Source organism: Mesoplodon bidens (assembly GCF_964165515.1).
Source record: "Mesoplodon bidens genome assembly, chromosome: 4".
NCBI classification, from domain to species: domain Eukaryota; kingdom Metazoa; phylum Chordata; class Mammalia; order Artiodactyla; family Ziphiidae; genus Mesoplodon; species Mesoplodon bidens.
This window is the reverse complement of record NC_138160.1, coordinates 173,950,704-173,976,285: the sequence shown is the minus strand read 5'-3', so window position 1 is coordinate 173,976,285 and position 25,582 is coordinate 173,950,704. Positions and strand designations below refer to the sequence as shown.

The window sequence follows — 25,582 nt, the reverse complement described above, 5'->3', positions numbered from 1 at the left end:
ATGGATATCCAATTGTTCCAATATCATTCATTGAAAAGATTATCCTTTCTCCATTGAACTACCTTGGCACCTTTGTAAAAAAAATCAGCCACCTGTATTTGTGTGAGTCTATTTTTTTTTTTTTTTTTTTTTTTTTTTTGTGGTACGCGGGCCTCTCACTGTTGTGGCCTCTCCCATTGCAGAGCACAGGCTCCGGACGCACAGGCTCAGTGGCCACGGCCCAAGGGCCCAGCCGCTCTGCGGCATGTGGGATCCTCCAGGACCGGGGCACGAACCCGTGTCCCCTGCATCGGCAGGCAGACTCTCAACCACTGTGCCACCAGGGAAGCCCTGTGCGAGTCTATTTTTTGACCCTATTCTGATCCCCTACTGACCTGACATTTACTTATTTATTTTTAAAATTTTTATTTTTTGATGCGGCATGCGGGATCTTACTTCCTCAACCAGGGATTGAACCCGTACCCACTGCAGTGGAAGCACAGAGTCTTAACCACTGGACCACCAGGGAAGTCTCTGACCTGATATTTGTTTATCTATTTAAATTTATTTATTTATTTTTTTAAAATTTATTTATTTATTTATTCTTTTGGCTGTGTTTGGTCTTCATTGCTGTGCGCAGGCTTTCTCTAGTTGTGGGGAGCAGGGGCTACTCTCTGTTGCAGTGAGCGGGCTTCTCATTGTTGTGGCTACTCACATTGCGGAGCACAGGCTCTAGGCGCACAGGCTCAGTAGTTGTGGCTTGCGGGCTCTAGAGTGCAGGCTCAGTAGTTGTGGCACATGGGCTTAGTTGCTCCACGGCATGTGGGATCTTCCTGGGCCAGGGCTCGAACCTGTGTCCCCTGCATTGGCAGGCGGATTCTTAACCACTGCGCCACCAGGGAAGTCCTAACCTGATATTTAAATCTGAGCTCACTGGATAGTTCTAATCCCCTGAGAGGACAATGTGATGTAGCCCTAAGGTTGATTAAATGAATACATGCTTAGGCAAAGCTGGGGAATCCAGTCCCCTTGCTGGGCAAGACTACAGACCTGAAGGACAGTCATCCTAACTTTTGAGAGACTCTGAGTAAGTCCCCAGGCCCAGATAATACCCAGCACCTTCTAGGGAATATCTGCCGAGGGAAGTGTTTACCTTTCTTCCATTTGTTTCATGCTGGACATAACTTGATTGGTTTTTTCTTCAAAAGATGTGATGGCTTCATTCTTCTGTTGTAAACTGCTCTCCGCATTCTGTAAAAGCAAGGAAAGAGGGTTATTTTCTGCTTCTCCCTCACCCCACTGCCTGCTCTGGATTACAAGTGGGTTCAACTATTCTTGTACTTTTTTTATAATACTTTCAAGAGCGTTTCATTAATTGCTGCTCCTCCCCAGAGTCCTGGAAGATAAACTGGGCCAAGGCTCCCATGTCATCAACATAAAGAAAGGCAGAGGGGGAATTTCCTGGAGTTCCAGTGGTTAGGATTCAGTGTTTTCACTGCTGTGGTGAAGGTTCAATCCCTGGTTGGGGAATTAAGATTCTGCAAGCCAGCCGGCCAAAAAAAGAAAAAAAGAAAAAAAAAAAAAGGCAGAGAGGGAGATACTGAAGCCTTCTGTTTGAACAGTCCAGGCCCCTTTTTGAAAAGGAACTTCAGAGTCAGATCTGATTCAATGTTACTGAGTCTTCTCATGTGTCAGGTACATCCATGAGTTCACCTGACTCTTGCAGAGTTCTCATGGTGGGCGTTGTTAGCCCTCACTTCTCTGAGCAAGAGAGGGAGGCTCAGAAAAAGAAAGCACCTGGGAAAAGGTTAGAACACAAATATGGTGCAGCTGGGTTCTTACTCACAACCATGTGACTTTATGAGTCCAGGCTTTTAACCATGGCAGATGCTGAGTGAGTAGAAGGCAGCAAAAGAGCAACATGTTTCTGTGTGCCTACAAGAGACACTCTTAAAATACAAGGATACAGAGAGGCTGAAGACAGAAAGAAGTCCTGATAAATTCTTAAGAATATATAGACTGTAGTGTCTGGCTTTAAAGTAATAAAACTAGACATAAGGAACAAAAGAATAGCTAAACACCTCGTAACTGGAAATGGAATAGCATATTACTAAAAACTATTGAGGTTAAAAAAAAAAAAGAATAAAAAAAACCAGAAGAGAGATTATGAAATACTTAGAGCTGAAAGACAATGAAAACACTCTGCAATATTTTACTATATTGAAGATGCACCCTAATTTTATATACCACTATGAAGGAAAAGACTGCTACTTGAAACATGTCATGCCATTGACTATAAGATGCATCTTGATTTCAGAGATGACAAATGTGAAAAACATGCTTTTTAGGTGAAATACTTCTGTCAAAATTTGAGGGCCATAGCTAAAGCAGTACTTTAAATAAAATGTTTAATGAAATTAAAAAAGATAAAACAGATGAGCTAAGCATGCATTTCAGAAGTTGAAAATGAGCCACAGAGCAAACCCAAAGAAATAAGAAAGAAAATAATAAAAGTGAGGGTAGAAATCAATGAAAAAGAAATCATAACAATACATAATAAAGAATATTAGAAAAAAAGCTGGTTCTCTGAAAAGATTATGAGAACAGACACACCTCTGGCAAGACTGGATAAGGAAGAAAGACAAAAAATGCAAAAAGAAAATGCTGAATAAAAGAGATTTAAAAATTCTGCAAAAGAATGTTATAAACAACTATGAACTAAAACATTTGAAAACCTAAACAAAATAAGATACATTTTGGAAAAAAATATAAAAATGTACCAAAATTGGTCTGAGAAGAAATGGAAAATATGAATAAGCCAGTAAACATTCAATAAAGAGAAATGGTAGTCATAGTCTCCCTGCCCAAAAAGCCCAGCCCAGATGAATCCTACAACATGGGTGGGTTCTCAAAACTTTTGGAGAAGAGACACTTTCTATCTTATAAGCGTTATTTCAGAGAAAGAGAACAGGAAACCTTATTTTTTTTTTTTTTTTTTCTTTTTGCGGTATGCGGGCCTCTCACTGTTGCGGCCTCTCCCGTTGCGGAGCACAGGCTCCGGACGCGCAGGCCCAGCGGCCATGGCTCACGGGCCCAGATGCTCCGCGGCATATGGGATCCTCCCAGACCGGGGCACGAACCCGCATCCCCTGCATCGGCAGGCGGACTCTCAACCACTGCGCCACCAGGGAGGCCCAGGAAACCTTATTTTATAGTACCAGTCCAACCATGATTCTGAAGCCAAATAAGGCTAGTAAAAGGAAAGAAAGAGGTCTGTCTCATATATAAACACACAGATTATATATAACATATTAGCTAACTGAGTCAAGAGTATATTTAAATATATCACAATCAAGCAGGAATCCAGGAGCGTAAATGTATAAATTGCCACATAAATAAGGGAGAAAAAGAACAGGACTATCACAACAGATGAAATGCAAAGAAGCCCAAAACATTTAATAAGGTTCAATATTTATTTACGAGAAAACCTCTGAGCAAACAAGAAATAGAAAAGAACTTCCTTAACTAAGTAAAGATTATACATCAACCATCTATTATTATTATTATTCTCTCTTTTTTTTTTTGGCAATACGCGGGCCTCTCACTGCCGTGGCCTCTCCCATTGCGGAGCACAGGCTCCGGACGCGCAGGCTCAGCGGCCATGGCTCACGGGCCCAGCCGCTCCGCGGCATGTGGGATCTTCCCGGACCGGGGCACAAACCCACGTCCCCTGCATCGGCAGGCGGACTCTCAACCACTGCGCCACCAGGGAAGCCCCCGTAAGCATTATTCTTGATGAAGAAATTTTTACACACATTACTTTTAAGATCAGGACCACAAGTCTGCTTACTATTCCTACTACTGTTTAATGTAGTCATGGAGGTCCTGGCCAATGCTAAAAGAAACGAAAAAGAATGAGGAGTACAAAACCTGAGAGTGAAGAAATTAAACTGTCTTTATTTGCCTATGATATGATCAATTACATCTAAAACCAACAGGATTAATAGACAAACTATTAGAACTCGGTGGTGAGCAAGGCTGTCAAACACAAGATCAACCTATAAAGCACAAAAGCACTTCTCTACATCAGCAAGACCTCACTAGGGGATGCAGCCAAAATATGGCACCCAGCACACTAGCAACAAGAACTAGACAGCATTGAGGAGTTCACCTAGAGAAAACGCAACTCTTAGGGAATAAAAAGGACAAAAAGAGAGTAAACTATAAATTCAATGCAATTTCCATTTAAGAAATTCAGCTAGATTTTTTTAAAGAGGAAATTTATACCTTATTCTAAAATTTTTATCAAGAATCAGACTATACGACAAAGCTACAGTAACCAAAACAGCATGATACTGGCACAAAAACAGCACATAGATCAATGGAACAGGATAGAAAGCCCAGAAATAAACCCAGGCACTTATGGTCAATTAACCTACAGCAAAGGAGGAAAGAATATACAATGGAGAACAGACAGTCTCTTCAGTAAGTGGTGCTGGGAAAAGTGCACAGCTACATGTAAAAGAATGAAATTAGAACATTTTCTAACACCATATACAGAAATAAACTTGAAATGGATTAAAGACCTAAATGTAATACTGGATACTATAAGACTCCTAGAGGAAAACATAGGCGGAGCGCTCTTTGACATAAATCAGAGCAATATTTTTTTGGATCTGTCTCCTAGAGAAATGGAAACAAAAGGAAAAATAAACAAATGGGACCTAATTAAACTTATAAGCTTTTGCACAGTAAAGGAAACCATAAACAAAATGAAAAGACAACCTGTGCAATGGGAGAAAACATTTGCAAATGATGTGACTGACAAGGGATTAATTTTGAAAATATACAAACAGCTTATACAGCTCAATATCAAAAAAAACAAACAACCCGGGCTTCCCTGGTGGCGCAGTGGTTGAGAGTCCGCCTCCCGATGCAGGGGACACGGGTTCGTGCCCCGGTCTGGGAGGATCCCACATGCCGTGGAGCAGCTGGGCCCGTGAGCCATGGCTGCTGAGCCTGCGCGTCCGGAGCCTGTGCTCCGCAACGGGAGAGGCCACAACAGTGAGAGGCCCGCGTACCGCAAAAAAACCCCAAACAAACAACCCAATCAAAAAAGGGGCAGAAGACCTAAACAGACATTTCTCCAAAGAAAACATACCGTTGGCCAATAGGCACATGACAAGATGCTCAACTTGCCTAATTAGTAGAGAAAGGCAAATAAAAACTACAATGAGGTATCACCTCACACCAGTCAGAATGGTAATCATCAAAAAGTCTGCAAATAATAAAGCCTACACTGTTGGTGGGAATGTAAATTGGGGCAGCCACTGTGGAAGACAGTATGGAGGTTCCTTAAAAAACTAAAAATGGAATTACCATATGATCCAGCAGTCCCACTCCTGGGCATATATCCGGAAAAGACGAAAGCTCTAATTCAAAAAGATACATGCACCTCAATGTTCACAGCAATACTATTTACAATAACCGAGACATGGAAGCAACCTAAATGTCCATCAACAGATGAATGGATAGGGGCTTCCCTGGTGGCACAGTGGTTAAGAATCCGCCTGCATTGGCAGGGGACATGGGTTCGAGCCCTGGTCCAGGAAGATCCCACATGCTGCGGAGCAACTAAGCCCATTCGCCACAAATACTGAGCCTGAGCTCTAGAGCTTGCGTGCCACAACTACTGAGCCTGTGTGCCTCAACTACTGAAGCCCGCGTGCCTACAGCCCATGCTCCGCAACAAGAGAAGCCACTGCAATGGGAAGCCTGTGCACCGCAACGAAGAGTAGCCCCCACTCGCCTCAAACAGAGAAAGCCCACGCATGGAAACAAAGACCCAACATGGCCAAAAATAAAAATAAAAAATAAATAAATTTATATAAAAAAACAGATGAAGGATAAAGAAAATATGGTATTATATACATTGGAATATTATTCAGCCATAAGAAAGAAATAATGCCATTTGCAGCAATATGGATGGACCTAGAGATTATCATACTAAAGTGAAGTCAGACAGACAAAGACAAATATCATATATCACACACAGAATCTAAAAAAATGATAAAATGAACTTATTTACAACACAGAAACAGACTCACAGACTTAGAAAAGAAACTTACGGTTACCAAAGGGGAAAGGGGTGAGGAGAGATAAATCAGAAATTTGGGATTAACAGATACACACCACTATATATAAAATAGATAAATAAGGACCTACTGTATAGCACAGGGAACTATATTCAGTATTTTGTAATAACCTATAATAGAAAAGAATCTGAAAAAGAATCACTTTGCTGTACACCTGAAACTAACACAACACTGTAAATTAATTATACTTCAATTAAAAAAAAAAGGATAAACGTTTACAAATAGATAAGTCAATCAAAAAAAGAAGAGGGAAAAAAGGGGGAAAGGTGGGCAGGCTTGACCTACGTTATGGGTCGAGTGTGTCCGTCCCAAATCCATTATGTTTAAGTCCTAACCCCCCGTACCACCCAGGATCTTATTTGGAAAACGGGTCACTCACTGCAGACATAATTAGTTAAGATGAGGTCACACTGGAGTAGGGTGGGCTCCTAATCCAATATGACTGGTGTCCTTATACAAAGGGGAAATGTGGACACAGGCATGCACACACAGGGAGAAAGCTGTGAAGATGAGGGCAGAGATGGAGGTGATAACTTCTCCAAGTGAAGGAAACCCAAATATTGCCAGCAACCACCAGAATCTAGGAGAGACGGATGGGACTGACTTCCTCACAGAAATGAGGCCTAGAGGCCTAGAGGCAAGAGGATGGGAGTAGGGGTGGGGGATAAAAGGAAATAAGAAAACAGGAAGGGTGTCTTATTATAGTGCCCCAAACAGAGGGATATGACTGACTCAACCTTCTGCATCTGAAGCCCAGAGGGAGAAAAGGGTATGAAGCCAGAATTCCAGCAGCACCAGAGACGGACTTGTGTGTGGTGCTTCCCCAGGGAAGCCAACGTATGCTGTGCTGACTCAGCAGCCAGGGGTTTGGCGCTGTCAAGCAGATGTTGTGACCCTTGTTGGTTATGGCAAACATTTAGTCAAACTGTCGCTTGCCCAAACTTGGAAGATGGAATCCACGCAACTGTGCCAGGGCTCCAGAATGCTAGGATGTGCAGTGGGGCTTGCCATGTGAACAGGTGCTATAAGCAAGGGGTTTGCAGGGAGAGATGGACAGGGATACAGAGGCCAAAGGTAGGGGCCTCACAGGTTAGAAAAGTCAACTGCTTCTGGACTCAGAAGGAAGAGAGAGGACTGAAGAGTGAGCCATATGGCCCTGTGACATCCTGCAGCGAAGATCAGAGTAGGCTGCTCTCCTCATGCCTCAAGCTGTTGTTCCAGATGACTGGTCACTGACATGAGAAAGACTGACAGAGCAAAGAAACGGAGCAGGTGTGGGAACTGTGTTTACTCGTAACAAACTACGGTCACTGACACACGGATCAAGTGGATGCAAGCAGACCAGAGGCTGTAACAGAGGGAACTGGATTGTCCAAGAAGCCACCAGTCTGGTCTGAAAAATATCTGACTGTTGGATCCCTTATACAACCTCCAGGCCAGTAGACTGACACTGGCAAGAAGCTGGCCGTCAAAGCTGTGTAGCCCACTCCACGAGAGCCCACTTCCCATCAGCCACTGAAGATGGTGGCCTCAGGGGCCACGGAGGTCAGCAGACATGCTCTCTAGAAGGCAGAAGCGGTAGCCAGACATGCTAAGAAATGGAGTCCTCAGTACCCCGGGCAGCCTTCACGGTTCCTGCCCATAGGACACAATGACCACCAAGGGCCAGGGACTGCCAGGTGTGTCCCTTGTTTCCTCTTTCCCAATAGGCATTTCATCATGGTTATCCTGTTTCTGCTCTACCAGTTCGTCCTGGGCAGGACAGGCTAACGTGACTGACAGATAGTCTTCTAGTTGGAACACAGGCCCTGTGGGCTTGAGGGAGAGTGCTGCCCATCACCCAGGGTTGTGGACTCTGAGGAAGCAGGGCTTGTCGGTAGCTCTGTGGGGTCGACTGTGGTAGTGACGACTACATCTCCCCACACCTGCTTTCCCCTTCACCTGGCCTGCAGTCCAGAAACAACAGCCCCAGGCTCCCCCTGCAGCCAAGCCTGGCCATGCTGACTAGCCCTTTCCTATGTGATCGGAAGAAATGGCGGGTGCAGCTGCTCTCTCACTGTTTGAGGTACAAATCCCTGGCTCTGGACTTTTGCTCTTCTCCCCACTTCTGCTGGCAAGAATGGTGACAACTCAAGTGGCCTTGAGAGCTGGAGCTGCCACTAGTCTGAATCCCTGAATGACCGTGGGGAGCAAAACTGCTGGTCTGCAATGTTTTAAGCTATTATAGTAGTTTAGTTTCCCCTAACGTGTATTAACAATACGTCTATATGCCGACCAAAACCAGAAGAAAACATGAAAAAATTAAAATAGATAATTTGTTGGGAGGGTAAAACTATTTTCTTCCTTTTCTCTTTTTGCTTCAATTTTCATTGTTGCAATTACAAAAATATGAATTACGTAATAATTAAAAAAAAGACGGACAAAATAGCACAGTTTATTTGTACCGTCTGCTCTCACATTATCTTTGACATAGATGTTACTACCAGTAAGACTGAAACCACTCTATGGAAAAGGAAGTGGGGCTGTTTCGGCAATAAAATAGGAAAGAGAACTTCAAAAAAGGAAAAGTTTTGAGGACACAGAATGGTATCCTTCTGGGTAGCTTCTGGGCAAGAAAGTGTTGCAGTGTTTAGATGCTGTCTTTCAACCTCTGGCGTGACCGGTTCTTTCTGGGCTAGCTCCCCTTGACCACTCTGAAATGACGAGGGAGGTGATCTTGGAGACTCAGCAAGATTAACTTATTGGCAAAGCTTGAAAAGGCAATACTAACTAATATCCTTAGTCCACTTCTCCATTTCTTGGGGCAAACAATTAGTACCTGAAGTAGACAGAAACAGACAGCTGGGGGACAGTGAATGTATGACAGGCAAAGTTCAGGTTTAGATTCAAGAGACACAGTTCAGTTTTCAGCTCTATTTATTAGCTGTGCCACCAGGGACATGTGACTTAGACATTTGATTTTGCCTTGTCACTTATATTTCCCCCCATTTTATAAACTTTTGTCAGGGATTGCCGGGAGACTCAAATAAAATAAATGCAATAACATGTAAGATGGCCTAGGACCAGATTTGCAAATACTAGGCCCTCACAGATGTGTCTATTCTCTCCTTCTGCGGAAAGAATGACCCAAGACTGGAAAGGCAGCACGTGACAAGCTCTACCACTGTAGACAAGCAGCAGGAAACCGGGTTGTGATGTGGACATAAAGCCAAGTCCCACCTGAACTTTGTGAAACATCTGTAAGTTAATTGCTTTGACTTCCTCCAGCTGCTGGCGCAGGGCAACCAGAGTGTCCTGCTTCTCGTGGGTGTCCTTTTCTAGTAACTTCATTGCGATTTCCATCTCGGTTTTCATTCCAATTTGTAGCTCCAGTTCTTTTTCTAGTTCCTTAAAAGGATATTAATAAGGAAAATATTATTAAAGTAGATCACAGAAATGAACTTAACTGATGTTGTATCTTGGGCAGTGCTGAAAATACACGGAAGGTCAGAATAGGTTAGGGAGATGTAGACAAGTCTGTCTGGAGCGTAACTAGATTAAGTTTTTCCCCTTTCCTCATTTTACAACGAACACTGGCTCTGCATCAAGTCAACAGAAAGCGGGTAGGTGGCAATGAGGAATACTGCACGAGTGCTTTTTTTCACATGTTAAAAACTTCACTTGCATAAAAACTCACTTGTTTTTAAGAGCAGGTTGAAGCATGGGTGTGCAAAGTGCTGACAGAAGTAACACAGAGGGAATAAACTGAGGAATCTTTCTGGTAACTCTCAGGCTCGCAAACTCACCAAACGGGCTCTCTTCTCCTCCTTCAGCTGCTTCCACACATCATTGTACATTTCATCCAGACCTTGCCGAGTCTGCTTGTAAGTCTCCAGCTCAACTTTTGTATCCTGTTTTGTTATCTGTGATCAAACAAGAGCACCAGAGGAATGGTTTGCTTACAGAAGCAAGCTAACTACAAAGTATTTAAAAATATAACATACATATTTTTTTAAACAGTAGCATAATTTCTATTTTTTTAAGCATAATAGAGAAAGGCTAAAATTTTAAAGGTATTTTGAAATATCTTTGAACATGAAGGATGAGAGCAAGCCAATAGATTTTTGAAAAGGTAGGTGCAGAAAACAATTTAACTTTCTTTAAAAGAGAATAGTCGTTCTGAGTGGGAAAGGTCCCCATTCAGTGCTTATCTAGCACATTTTTAGCACCGGGTGAATTTCGAGGTGAATCAGATATGGTCTCTACTCTCAAGTCATCAGGTGAGACGCCACCAATTCTACACAACAGTAAGCGGATGCTATAATGGAGGGAGGTGCAAAGAGCTATGGAAACACAGGAGAAGAAGGGTCCAGGCCTACCGATGGGTGCCAGAGGCAGCATCCCAGGGGACCGGGCTCATAAGAGAAGCTGAAGAGGGAATAGGGACTGTCACTCGCAAAGGTCCAGAGGCAAGGGACCAGTGCACTTGGGAAACCCAAGTGGTCCAGGTGGCCTGAGAGTGACACGGAAGGGCCCTGCGGCAGGATGTTCTGGTGTCAAACAAGGCATCTTTGCACGTTCTGAGCTTGAGGTCTCTGATGGACATGTCTGAGTGAGGAACGTGCCGCCCAACTGCAAGGGCTACTTCTCACCTCTACGCTTTTTTCGCTTTTCTCACGAATTAATTCATTTTGTTCTCTTAATTGTTGCTGTTCTTCTTGAAGTGAACAAATTCGGTCTGTTGCAGCTGAAAGCTGATTAAGAAAGGTTTTTAGATTTCTTAACATCAAAATGAATCTTACTGTTCAAATTAAAAGCTAACATGTGGCATCTTCACAATTGACAATGTATTTTCACATATGTGATGTTTTATTTTTTATCCTTGTTTTGAATAGGTAATACATTCACATGGTTCAAAATTCCAAAGATATAAAAACATAAACAGTAAAATCTCTCTTACCCCTGCCCCTAGCCATCTCTGCCCTCCCTATTCTTCTTTTACAAAAATGATAGCACACTACTTCACGTGGGCAAAGATTTATGGATACAAAATATTAGAAACAGCTTAAATGTCCAATACTAGACATGGTTGAACAAATCACAGTAAAAGCATAAAACAGAAATATGTAGTTTTTAAAATACTTACAAAGGCTTTTAATGACTTGAGAACATACTTATGGTATAATAAAAATAAAAAAGCAGGTTATACAGTATGTTCTCACGTCCAGTTTAAAGAAAAAGACTTAACTATGTTAAAAATCCTTAAGAAGAAAAACAAAAGCAAACAAACAAAAAAAGCTTAAGAAAAGATGGGGACTCTATATACAGCTGTCACTTAGCCAAGGGATTATGGGCTTTCCCCCCCCTGATTCTTCATTCTTTTTAGTTTTTCTAGCCAATGAGCAAAAGGATATCTTATCACTAGAGAGAGAATTAAAGAATCTGGGAGAGGAATCACAACCAAACCATTAAGATGTGCCTGAGGAAAACATCTTCCTTGCCCTGAACGAGTTAATGTAGTTTAGGGAAAAGTGTATAGGAGCAGGTGCCTTCGTGTACCTGCTGAGGAGAGGTTAGCAGGAGACATGAGTTAATACCCCAACCAACCTGTCCTTTCCCAGCCTCTGAGCCAGCCTGGAGAGAGAAGGTGAGGCTGGAGAAGGAGAAAGAAGCCAGACATTTGCCCTCGATACTTGGCTGTGCTCTTTAGCATCATTCACCAACAGGGGGCCCTGAAGCACTGAACTCCTCACCTCCTCTTGATCAACAGCATCTAGGTCCACCCAGACTCAGAACCCAGAACTGGGCTTTCTAAACATAACTGCTGTGCCCAAGTAAGAAACTTTAAGGCTTGAAAGGAGGTGCTATTTGCTGCAATGGAAGAAGCAGGCAAAAACCATAAGCTAATTCCCATCCTACTCTCTGAAGACATAGAGAGCACACCCTGAAGTGAGAGATATACTTTTCTCTGAAGTACATTTTCTATTACATCTGTTTGCCTTTGAAGGAAAAATAAGCCAGTTGTTCAGTTTCAAAAGCTAAACTAGACTTTCATTCAAAGCATGCCACCTCCCCTCAGAATGGGAGAAAATATTTACAGATGAAGCAACTGACCAGGGATTAATCTCCAAAATATACAAACAGCTCATGCCGCTCAATAGCAAAAATATAACCCAGTTGAAAAATGGGCAGAAGATCTAAATAGACATTGCTCCAAAGAAGACATACAGATGGCCAAAAAGCACACGAAAAGATGGTCAACATCACTAATTATTAGAGAAATGCAAAACTACAATGAGGTATCACCTTACACCGGTCAGAATGGCCATCATGAAAAAATCTACAAACAGGGCTTCCCTGGTGGCGCAGTGGTGGAGAGTCCGCCTGCCGATGCAGGGGACACGGGTTCCTGACCTGGTTCGGGAAGATCCCACATGCCGCGGAGCGGCTGGGCCCGTGAGCCATGGCCGCTGAGCCTGCGCGTCCGGAGCCTGTGCTCCACAGTGGGAGAGGCCACAACAGTGAGAGGCCCGCGTAATGCAAAAAAAAAAAAAAAAAAAAAAATCTACAAACAATAACTGCTGGAGAGGGTGTGGAGAAAAGGCAACCCTCCTATACTGCCTGTGGGAATGTAAATTGGTACAGCCACTATGGAGAACAGTATGGAGGGTCCTTAAAAAAGTAAAAACAGAGCTATCATATGATCCAGCAATCCCACTCCTGGACATATATCCGGAGAAAACCATAATTCTAAAAGATGTATGTACCCCAATGTTCATTGAAGCATTACTTACAGTAGCCAGGACATGGAAGCAACCTAAATGTCCATCAACAGAGGAATGGATAAAGAAGATGTAGTACATATACACAGTGGAATATTACTCAGCCATAAAAAGAATGAAATAATGCCATGGATTGACCTAGAGATTGTCAGACTGAGTGAAGTAAGTCAGACAGAGAAAGACAAATATCATACAATATTGCTTATACGTAGAATCTAAAAAAGGGTATAAATAAACTTATCTACAAAACAGAAATAGAGTTACAGATGTAGAAAACAAACTTACGGTTACCAGGGGGTAAAGGGCGGGGAGGGATAAATTGGAAGATTGGGATTGACATATACAAACTACTATATGTAAAACAGATAACTAGTAAGGACCTTCTGTATAGCACAGGGAACTCTACTCATTACTATGTAATGGCCTATATGGGAAAAGAATCTAAAAAAGAGTGGAGATATGTATATGTATAGCTGATTCGCTTTGTTGTACACCTGAAACTAACACAACATTATAAATCAACTATACTCCAATAAGAATTATAAAAAAAACAACAACCACAAAGCATGCCACCTCATCTGGGAGAACAAAGAGTGAATCCGCTTGTTCTAAAATCAACTAAGGGGACTTCCCTGGTGGTGCAGTGCTTAAGAATCCGCCTGTCAATGCAGGGGACACAGGTTCGAGCCCTGGTCCAGGAAGATCCCACATGCTGCGGAGCAACTAAGCCCATGAGCCACACCTACTGAGCCCGCGCACCACAACTACTGGAGCCCGCACGCCTACAGCCCGTGCTCCACAACAAGAGAAGCCACCACAATGAGAAGCCCCTGCATCACAACGAAGAGTAGCCCCCGCTCGCCGCAACTAGAGAAAGCCCGTGTGCAGCAACGATGACCTAACACAGCTAAAAATAAATAAATAAAATAAAATAAAATAAAAAATAAAATCAACTAAGGTCTCCTTGAGTGCCTCCACATGCTAAGTGTCGGGCAAGGCACATTTATGTGGTATTAACCTAATTTAATCTTTACAATACTATTGTAAGTGTGTTGAATTATCACCCAATTCAGAGATGAGGAAAGTGAGGCCCAAAGGCCCTCTCCACCCCCCAGGTGAATTCGAGTCCTTCAGCTCTCAGTGTGATGAAGTCTCTCCCATGATGCCCATCTTTGAGTTTCTTTCTCCTGTTACAAATCTGAGCTGCTCTCCTGAAAGCTGTTTAGGCCTGGCCCCTCAGGAGGGCGCAGGAAGTGTAAAGTGAGCCTTGAACTGGGTATTCCATTACGAAGGGGTGCTCTGCGACTCTCCTTTCGGCTGTAACCTGCCTCCACAGCGTTGGGGGGGGTCACTCTCTGGCCCCCCTCACAGCCCTCTTCCTTCCCAGTGAGACTTGGTGGGGAGGGTCGAGCAGCCAGGGACCGCTACCTGTGGAAAGCCTCAGAAAGGCTGAGCAACCCCCCTCCTGCTAACAGGAGACAAGATGGGTCCACCAAGGAGACTGCCGGGCAGCTGGCAGCAAGCTTTCTTCCTCGGCCTCAGCCCTCCTTCTTCCTGTCCTTTCATTCTCTCTCTTCCTAGTGAGAAAGCAGAGAAAGACCACACTGTGGGGAGACTGGTTCCAAGCTCCTGAGAGGCCGAGACACGGAAGGGGGGGGCAAGGGTACTTTTACCCCATAAAAGAGCCTGTGCCTTCTGGGCAGCCGGGAGACACACTACATTATAGGAAAGGTGGGAAAAGAGGAAGAGGATAGCACGTTCACAAAAGGAGTGGGGCTTTTCCAACTAGGACTTGTCTTCTACTGGACCACTGTGAGGTGATAAAACCTAAGTCACTTAGAACTGGCTCATGATCCGTTGCACTGGCTCATGGGAGCCCCGGCCAGGGCAGAACACGGACATTCTGAGGATGTGAAATTCTGAGAATGTCTGTCCCGTGTGCAGCTCAACCCAAGGTTAGCACTTCCCATTCCTACCGGTGAGAAGCTCTGGTCAGATATACCAACCGTACCATTTCTCTTCTTGGGTCATTCTGCTTTAAGAATTTCAATAAGTTACAAACCTCTTCTTGAAGCTTTGAATTAGTCTTTTCCAACCCTTCTATCTTGGTTTGAAGATCCCCAACTGTGCAGCTGTATAAAAGAAAATATTAAGTAAATGTGAACTTATAAAAGCTGACTGTTTTCCCCATCTGTAAACAATGAGAATAGAGATTCCTAGATTTCCTATATGAAATGGAGAGTCAAAGGGTCTCCAATTAACTCATAGATGAGAATTCTAAATATATATGTATGCAGTGTGTGTGTGTGTGTGTGTGTGTGTGTGTGTATTTTTTTTACTGAAAAGTTTTTAATGTTTTCTCCAAATATGCTACCCATTTCTTGTTTAGCCAACTGGAAAGAAAACACCATTTCCCCCAACTCAATATATGGGAACCAAAACGCACTGGCAGTCATATATCTAAAGTAATATTCATAACAAGATATTGGTACTTTTGGGTAGTAGGATCAAAGGTGATTTTTAAATCTTTTTTATACTTTGTCCCATTTTTCACATATTCTTTAAGTATATGCACGACTTTCATACCGAAAAATACGTAAAAAGCTAATGTAGACTTGACAGACAACAATAATAACCACAACAATAATAGTAGTAGTTTTCTTTTTGGACAATGTGTCAGGCCCTGTTTGTTCTAAACACTTTAAATGCATCAACTCCCCACAATTCTGTGATGCAAATCTTACTGTTAATCTGTTTTACAGATGAGGAAACCATAACTTTATATTGAGAAACTCACTTAACTTCATACCCCTATGAACCCAGGTGGTCTGGCTCCAGAGCCTGCACTTTCAGGCAACAGACCCTACTGCCAAAAACTGGGGCTTTTTGCCGGTGAGGGGGGGTACCAAGAAACAAACCTGACAAGGCTAATGAGCCAAGGTTCAAGAATTGGGTGGGAGGGCTTCCCTGGTGGCGCAGTGGTTGAGAGTCCGCCTGCCAATGCAGGGGACACGGGTTCGTGCCCCGGTCCGGGAAGATCCCACATGCCTCAGAGCGGCTGGGCCCGTGAGCCATGGCTGCTGAGCCTGCGCGTCCGGAGCCTGTGCTCCGCAGCGGGAGAGGCCACAACAGTGAGAGGCCCGCGTACCGCAAAAAAAAAAAAAAAAAAAAAAAAGAATTGGGTGGGAGAAAAATAAAAACACAAATTGACACAAAATGAAAAAGTCAACAAAACAAAACATATGGAAGGAATTACAAGTTTTAAGAGTATGCCATTTTCAATTCTGTACCAACTACATAACTCAGAAAATACCAATAAAATTTCTATTTTTCCTTAGAAAACATAAATTACCAAAAAAGATATATCCTCATGAGGAGAAAAGCTAGATGAATTAACAGTTAAGGAAAAACTGAAAAGCTGGCAAAGTATTGCCTCCATACAGGCTTTGAGCTTCAAATTTTCAAGGAGCAAATAATGCTCACGAACTAGAAGGTGTTCTCAGGCACAGAAACAAGGCAAAGCTTCCTGATTCATTTTGTGAAGCTGCATAACCCTGATACCATGCCAGAGGGGAAACTATGGAACAACTATGTTAGGTTACATGTTATGAGAATGACTAAATTATTAAAGCTATGATCAAGTAGAGTTTATCCTTACGAAGAAATCCATTAATAAACTGTATTACATCAATAGATTAAGGGATAAAAGTCATGATTAACTTAATGGATGCTAAAAGGCATTTGATAAAATTCAACATCCATTCCTTATAATGGCTCTCAATAAACTAAGCATGGATTAAGAATCTCACTCTCAAAATAATAGCCAGCGTCACACCTCAGGAAAGCTCAGAGCAGCACTACCCTAGGTATGTTCTTCAAACACACTAGCTCCTTTGCCTGTTTCGTTGGCTTTGGGGGCCAGAGAGGCTGCTCCCGCAGAGAACTGCTAATGTGCACAGCGTACTCTCTAAAGAGGGTTCAGAGAGAGAATTATATTTCCCAAACACGTCAGGCTGAGAATCTCCATCCATTCTCCATCAATACCCGTAACAACTAGTGTTTCAAGAAACACAGGAGCAGCTTTCCAATTAAAATGAAAATTCAAGATAAAGATACCTGCTATCACTATTGAATTGCTCTCAAAGGTCTAGCCCAGTGGTTTTCAACCCCTTTCTCCTGCCCAGAACGTTGGAGGGATGTGTGTTGATTCCCAGCAGCAATAATGCTTCCCATGCAGTGATTTCCAACTAAGTTGCGGTGGGCTAAGGGGTGGAGAGGTTTCATTTATTACTCTCTAATTTGCATAACTACACAGAACAAAAGATCAAAGGATTCCCCAAAGCTCTTTATCAAGAAATCATACTTCTACAGTCTGTACACATGAGCACTGAACCTTTTTTCTTGGTGTGGAAAAAAGTTAGACATAAATATATGGCAACCCAAAAAGGTTCCATGAGGCAGTTATCGGGCACTGAGAATGAACTGCAACACTGGAAAAAGGAGGGAGTCCTACCTTAGGTGCCGGTTAAGTTCTTCCACATAATTTTTTTGATCAAGGACATCAGTAATTCTTTCATGCCTTTTAAAAAGAACATAAAAAGAGAGAAATTCTTTTTACTCAGGGTTAATACTTTGTAATTGCCCCCCAAACTTCCAGTCACCTTGTAGGAGTACCAATGTTATCAGGAAACCAAGAGATGGTCAGAGCTTAGTAATGTCTGCACGGTCCTAAGTGAACTAGCAAGGTGGGCTAGGAAGACATGGGACACACTGGAAACAGGCTGCCTGGAGAGGAGCCTCCCTGCAGACGCTCCTCCCACCTCTCCCCTAGCATTTGAGAAAGCCACTGGCATGCAAGGTAGAAACACCAAAAGCCAGATGTAAATGGCTCTCCAGTTAGGAGATGAAGCAGCCCTTGTTATACGGAAGGAAAAGAAGCTGCCTCAGAAAAGAAGACCACAAGACTCTTCAAAACACAAAGCTGATCAGTCTGGGTTAAAAAAAAAGACTCTGGGAACTCTTTGGCGGTCCAGTGGTTAGGACGCTGCACTTTCACTGCCAGGGGGGTAGGTTCAATCCCTGGTCAGGGAACTAAGATCCTGCAAGCTGTGCAGCATGGCCAAAAAAAAAAAAAAAAAGCAAAAACACAACACAACAAAACAAAACAAAACTTCATATATCTTTATGCAAAAAAGACTTTATCATTTTAAAGTTAGGCTCCCCCCATCAATTTCTTTACGTACATATGTACATAAATGGGATCATGTGGCCCAGGTTCATGCCACAGGTGCTGGATTTGCTGGTCAGTGCAGTCATTTTTTTTCTTTTACCTTTCTGCCCTTTACATAGCTCTCCCAGGTAACACATACTGATAGCTTGTTGAGTATCCTATGTGTATCTAATCATAATATCTATCTATATTTTTACATATAGTATATGCAATTAAAATATAAAATATATATTAGAGAATTTGGAGGTTTTAAAAAATGGGATATATATACTTCTCAGTATTATACTTTTCTCACTCAATAATACCTGGGGAAATTCCTCTGAATCTACTATACAGTAGGTCAAATTTGTTTTTCTTTCATGTCTGTATAATACACAGTGTGGAATACTTCAGATGTTCTGCAATTCATTCAATTGCAGATGTCCCTAGGTATCCACGGGGGACTAGTTCCAGAACCTCTGTGGATACCAAAATCTGCAGATGCTCAAGTCCCTTATACAAATGGCATAGCACAGCTGACCCTCTATATCTGTGGGTTCCACATCTTCAGGTTGAAAGACTGACTGTATTCCCTTAATAGTGGATAATCAGTTTATTTCCAGTTCTTTTTGACATTAAGAATGTATTTTAAATTTCAAGTGAGTAAATCCTTGTACTGTGGGTGCATGAAGCATTAATGGGATTCCCGCTGGTCCCTTCCTTGGTAAGGTGCACTGCCAAGGCACTGAGAAGGAAGAGTTCTCATTACAAAGACGTGTGAAAGACAGGTAACAGATGTACGTGGTAAAATATTCAAACACAGCGCCAGGGTTTACAGTGAAACTCCCTCCCATGCCTGTCTCCTGACCTCTTCTCCACAGGTGGCTGTGTTTTCAGGTCGATGTGCCTCTCTAGAAATGATCCATGTATATGGAAGTACAACATATAAATATGGGCGTATGTCTTTTTTGTTACAACATAAGTGGTAGCATGTTATATATATTGTTTGCTTTTTTTTGTTTTGTTTTCTTTTTTTTTTCCAGGATAACTTCTTTTAATGCTCTTGTTAACAAGGATGAGGTAGAACTACAATGTGGCATGAAAAGACACCCAAGACACAGTAGGATCAAAGAATAAGTCTAGTGGCAACTTAACTATATAATACTACCTTTCCATTTACATCCAAACCATAAAGCAAATTACACTACCAACAAACATATACCTGCAAGGCAGTAAAGAAAGGCTTGGAAGGAGTCATGCATGAGTAGCTTCCTCTGAAGAAGCAGGGGGAGTGGGACTGAGATGGAGACGAGGGGATAGTGTTCATGGGGAAATCTGCCTTGTACTCTCTGTTCTTCCACAGATCCTAATTCCTTCAACAATGGGAATAGGAATGTATTACCACTGTAATTAAGAATAGCTAAATAAAAAATAAACATTCAAACAACACAAAAACAAAAGTAACATTCTTTGTCAACGGTTACATGAAAAGACGCAACATCACTAACCATCAGGGGAATGCAAATCAAAAACCACAATATGCTACCAGGTTGTACCGTTAGAATGGCTATCACCGAAAAGACAAGAAGGAAGAAGTGTAGGCCAGGATGCAGAGAAAAGGGAACACTTGTGCACTACTGGTGGGAATGTAAATTGGTGCAGCCACTATGGAGAACAGTAGGGCAATTCCTCAAAAAATTAAAAAATAGAATTACTAAATGATCCAGCAATTCCACTTCTGGGTATTTATCCAAAGAAAATGAAAACTAACTTGAAAATGTATATGCGCCCCCATGTTCACGGCAGCATTATTTATAACAGCCAAGATAAGGAAACAACCCAACTGTCCATCAATGGATGTGGTATATTCATATAATAAAATACTATTCACCCATAAAAAAGAAGGAAATCCTACCATTTCTGACAACATGAGTGGACTTTGAGGGCATTATGCTAAGTGAAGTAAGTAAAACAGTGAAAGACAAATACCTTAAGATCTTACTTATATGTGGAATCTAAAATAAACACAAAACTAAACCCACAGATACAAGGACTGGTGGTTGCCAGAGGTGGGGGGGTGGGGGAGTGGGTGAATGGGGCCATAAGGCACAAACTTCCAGTTATAAAATAAGTAAGTCCTGGGGATGTAATGTACAGCACGGTGACTGTAGTTAATAATACTGTATTGCATATTTGAAAGTTGCTAAGGGAGTGGATCCTAGAAATTCTTATCACAAGAAAAGAAATTTTTTGTAACTATGTATGGTGATGGATGTTAACTAGACTTATTGTGGTGATCATTTTGCAATATACACAAATATCAGATCATTATGTTGTCTACTTGAAACTAATATAATGTTATATGTCATTATACCTCAATTTTAAAAAAGGAGCATTCTTTGCCAGAATTTCATTAAAAACGTGAAGAACAGCATACAATACAGAACTTACTCTTTGCCACCATCAAGATCCTGCACATCCTTAATGTAGAGAGAAAAATCGATCACTCCAACCTGATCGAAATAAAATGTACCAGTTTAAGTGAAAAATAACTTTTCGCACTTTCCACAAACCTTAGTCTTTAAAATTCAGGGTATTTACCTTCCTATCTCAGGATAAAACAATAGGATTGTTAGGATAACCTGACAATCAGTTAGGTTAACCAGCTTAAAGCAGCAATCAGTCAAACAAACAAACCAAAAGAAAAATAACCCCATTACCTTCTAGAAGAAAAACTTACAAAAAATCAGAATTTAAGGGAATAGTCTGAAGTTTTACCACCTAGTTATGATTTGTTTCTTGCACTTATTCAACAATCAAATTGTTGACAAAGATCAACAAAGTTCTTTGGGTACAAAGTAATAAAAAAAAAAGAGACCTGGATCTCTAAAGTGGTGACCTTAACTGATAACTCTGACTTCTTCCCCCAAACTGGGGTGAAAAGGTCCAGTCAGTATTTCAGGGAAAATTCTCTGCTGCTGTGGGGAACTAGGGGCTCCAAGACCCCTCAAAATCTCAAAGTCAGGGGCTTTGTCCAGAAATAAAGCACTTCAGAGAGAGTGAATGAGAGCCCTAGTCTGCCACCATCTACTCTAGTGTTAAGTGCAGCCATTCCTTTGAAATATAGGAAAATTGGGTCCATCAATAGAGAAATATTTAAATCAGTCACGTTATAGCCATATTGCAGAACCCTATGCAACCATAACAAAGAATGCAGAGAATGAATATGTAATGAAATGAAGAAAGCTCCAGGATAAAATTTTAACTCAAAGAATACTACGTACGGCATTAACTCCTTATAGTAACCTCCCTTATGTTAAAACCAAAGCTATACATGATGTTTTCTGCAACTCCTTTGTTGCGCCTCCCACCAATCTATATTCCTGACACTTGAACCTGGGTGGCCAGTAAGGCCTGTCTTTATGAGCAGAAAGCAGCAGAAAGGATGCTGTGACTTCTGCAGCTAGGTTCACAAAGGCAGTACTAGCTTCCTCCTGGCTCTCTCCCTTGGGCATATACCTTTGAAGTTCTGAGCTTCCATGGGAAAAGTCTGGCTAACCTTGAGGCACCATGCTGGAGACCATGTGGATAGAGCACGTGTAGACAGAGATGCCCAAGAAGCCCCTGCTGCTCCAGCCTCAATTCTCTGAGCCTTCTCAGCCCAGAAAACAGAGAGTGAGAGTGCATATGCCTTCAGCCACTCCAGCCCCAGCCACCAACTACCCGTGATCACAGGCGTGCTTAAGAGTCACCTCAAATATGAGGGACTGTAATCATTTATGTGGCTGTTAATTTGTTACACTGCAACAGAAAACCAGAAAAGATTTAATTAAAAACAAAACCTATGTATACATAAATGCATAGGAAAAGTAGAAACAGTCCCTCAAATTTTTACCATTGTCTGTGGGGACAAGACTGGGACTGAATGGGGAGAGGAGAAGGGGAGCTTGAATTTCACTTTTCACTTTACATTCTTCTGTAATTGCTTAACTTTTTTACAACAAGCATGCATTTCTTTTGTGATACAAAAATAATTTAAAAAGAAAGATATATTTGACTGGAAAAAAAGCAACAACAGAAGGAATGAGAAAGAATACCCAAAGTAGAAACTAATGGACTAGGAAACAAAGCTCTCCTCTCAAAGCAGAAGTGATGTGTAAAAGCAAGGCCTGGTTCTTCGAGCTCAACACAGTAGACAAATCTCTACCAAGTATTACAATTTAGAAAAGTGAGATTTTAAAAAGCTGTAAGAAAATACTCTCATGCAACTAACAGGTCTGAATGAAACAAATGATTTCTGGAAAACTATAAATGACTAAAAATTTTTCTAAGACTTAGGAAACCAATAAATTGACCAAAGCTATGCAAAAAATTCAAGTGGTCAAAGCATCAGGACCATAAAGCTTTTGCATAAAGCTGAAACTGTCATACCAGCAAGTTTTAACAAACCTTTAAAGAAAAATAATTCCTGCTCTAATACACTGTTGTGGAAAACAAGAAAGAAAAGAATATCATCCAGTTTATTTTATGAGGTTATACAATCCTGACACTGAAAAGTGACAAAGACAGTAGAGAAAAGGAAAATTCAGACCAGTGTCACTTTTAAGGAGAAATACAAAATTTCCAAATAAACCACAGACATATTAAATCTAGGAGTATCCTAAAAGAATAACGCACGATGACCAAGTAAGGTTTATTTTATGATATCACAATAGGAAACCTAAGAATCAATTCAATTATAATTATGGGTTAAAAATGGATATGACATCTCAAGGGCTTCCCTGGTGGCGCAGTGGTTGAGAGTCCGCCTGCCGATGCAGGGGACACGGGTTCGTGCCCTGGTTCGGGAAGATCCCACATGCTGTGGAGCGGCTGGGCCCGTGAGCCATGGCCGCTGAGCCTGGCGTCCAGAGCCTGTGCTCCACAAGGGGAGAGGCCACAACAGTGAGAGGCCCACATACAGCCAAAAAAAAAAAAAAAAAAAAAAAAAAATGGATATGACATCTCAATAGATGCCAAAAAAGGTATTTGACAGCATTCAATATTCATTTTTAAATAAAAAATATAAAGTAAGTTAGAATAGAACAGTGCTTTCTAAACATGAGAAAGAGGATCCCTCAGGGTGCAATAGCAAATACTCATACTTTATGGTGACATACAAGAGGTATTAAAGATAAGAATAGGCCAGGGGGCTCAATCACATCTATTATTTAATAAAAATTCTAATTAAATTTTTATTTTGGAATCTGACAAAATGATGTTCAAGGTCACCTGGCAGAATGGACAGCCTCAACTATATCTGAGAAAGAAGTACAACAAAGTAGGCAGGAGGTGAACTGCCAGAGCATAAAACACACTATGTGGCTTTGGTAATTAAAAGACTACGTTAGGGCTTCCCTGGTGGCGCAGTGGTTGAGAGTCCGCCTGCCAATGCAGGGGACACGGGTTCGCGCCCCGGTCCGGGAAGATCCCACATGCCGCGGAGCGGCTGGGCCCGTGAGCCATGGCCGCTGAGCCTGTGCTCTGCAACGGGAGAGGCCACAACAGTGAGAGGCCCATGTACCGGAAAAAAAAAAAAAAAAAAAGACTACGTTACTGGCTTAGAAATAAAAAGATCCAGAGACTAAATAGAGAGTCTAGAAATAAGCCTCAGAGCATAATGGATATTTCAACACATGATAAAGGTGGAATTTCAAATTAGGAAATAATCTTTGATACATGATATTGAGAAAACTGTACTAGTACTGTTGTAGTAGTTCACTACTGTACTTATATAAGAAATCTAGACTTCTACTTCACACTATGTCACAACGAATAACAGGCAGATCAGTTAAATGTAAAAAATATACATGTGATTTAAAAAATTAGGTTAATTTTTAGACGTTGAAGGACCTTCTAAGCACAATACCTTAGAAGGTATAAAGGAAAAGTCCATTAAATATGACTGCCAAAAAAAAAAAAAAAAAAAAAGTCTACAGGGAAAACAAGCCCCAAGACAGCAGAAAAAAAAATTTATAACAAATATTCTGACAAATGGTAAATATCCTTAATCAATAATAAAGGAGTGGAAAAAGGTGGAAAACTCAAAAAAATGGGCAAAGAATATGAACAGGTGAACCACCAATGGCAAATAAAACATGAAAAAAATACTTTATCTTCCTAGTTCTCAAAAATATAAATTTGAGATGAAGAGTTATTTTTCTCTCAGATTAAAAAAGACCAAGAATGCTCACATGTCATCACAACACTCATGCAGAATGTGTACACTCTGACACAGCAATCTCAAAACTTATCCTAAGAAAATAAACAGACAAGAGTAAAAAGAAGTATGAGGATGTTTATAACACTATTGTTATAACATGGAAACAACTTACATTAATAAGTATTGGTTAAATAAATTATGGTACATTCACAAAATGGATTACTATGCAGTTGTTTAAAATGGTTTATATCTCTTGACATCAAGAGCTATGTGGAACATATTATTAAATAAAAAAATTGCAAAATGGTGTGCTTGGAATAATCATATTTTGGTTTAATGAAAAAAGAGAACTCCAAACATCTGTCTCTGAAATATAAATACACACATACACCTTTCTTCATGTGCTTCAAGGATGTATCCTGAAATGTAACACTGAATTAGCTCTTTCTGTGTAATGGGATTATAAGTGATATTTCAAAAAAACTCCTTTGTATGTTTTGAAAAATATTTAACAGGCAAAAACAAGAAAACTACTAGGAAAAAAAAGACAAAGAAAAGAGAAAGAGGAGAGGTTACAATAAAAAAAGCTGACCTGGTCGCGGAGGGATTGGGAAAGCTTTAGATTCATGTCCAAACATGTAGTGGGAAGAAGCCTGGGCCACTGCCCAGTTACAGATGCCCTGAAGAGGTGGAGGTGAGGGTGGGGCAGGATGTCCTGATTTACAGTCCCTGCCACCGCGAGTTTAGGCCTCAGCCCTGGTCAAGAGGGCTGTCCCACCCCATGGGGCACTCTGCATCTTACTGCCTACTTTCATTTGTGCTCCATTTTACCATCTGACTCCCCAAATCTCTCCCGAGTCTATTTTCCCACTCCCCATGCAGCCTGGGGCTTCCAGACTTGTCTGCTCAATGTTTTTGCTTTCCCTATTCTTGGCTGCTTCTAACTCATGAACTGGATGGTTGCTAGCTTGATCTTTTTCAATCCCAGGCCTGATCATTTCAGTGTACTGCTTAAATACCTCCAAAGGTTTTTAAGTTCCAAAGTTTCAGGGACAAAAACTAAAGCCTCTAACATGGCACTGATGGCCTAACAACTGGGCCAGCCTCCACTTCGTTTCACTCATCGAGCATCCTGTGTTCTAGCCATGGAGAACTGTTTCCCGTTCCCAAACATGCCGTGCCCTCTGTGTGTGCCTCTGTGCCTTTGCCCAGGCTATTTTTCACCCTACCCCAAGACCTTCGCCAGCTGCTCTCCACTCCGGTCCAGCACAGCACC

General features: G+C 41.6%; 1 protein-coding gene across 5 annotated transcripts in view; it reads right to left on the bottom strand.

Annotated features, from left to right (window-relative positions):
* RUFY1 (RUN and FYVE domain containing 1) overlaps positions 1 to 25,582 on the bottom strand; it is a 55,774-nt gene that overhangs the window by 13,730 nt on the left and 16,462 nt on the right. For all 5 annotated transcript variants that reach the window (XM_081231712.1, XM_081231714.1, XM_081231715.1 and 2 more), the window contains 7 exons: positions 20,556 to 20,617; positions 17,409 to 17,474; positions 14,958 to 15,027; positions 10,766 to 10,867; positions 9,920 to 10,036; positions 9,354 to 9,521; positions 1,133 to 1,230 (listed from right to left, as the gene is read on the bottom strand). In XM_081231712.1, coding sequence (XP_081087838.1) covers positions 1,133 to 1,230; positions 9,354 to 9,521; positions 9,920 to 10,036; positions 10,766 to 10,867; positions 14,958 to 15,027; positions 17,409 to 17,474; positions 20,556 to 20,617 — 683 coding nt within the window. The remainder of the gene's footprint in view (positions 1 to 1,132; positions 1,231 to 9,353; positions 9,522 to 9,919; positions 10,037 to 10,765; positions 10,868 to 14,957; positions 15,028 to 17,408; positions 17,475 to 20,555; positions 20,618 to 25,582) is intronic.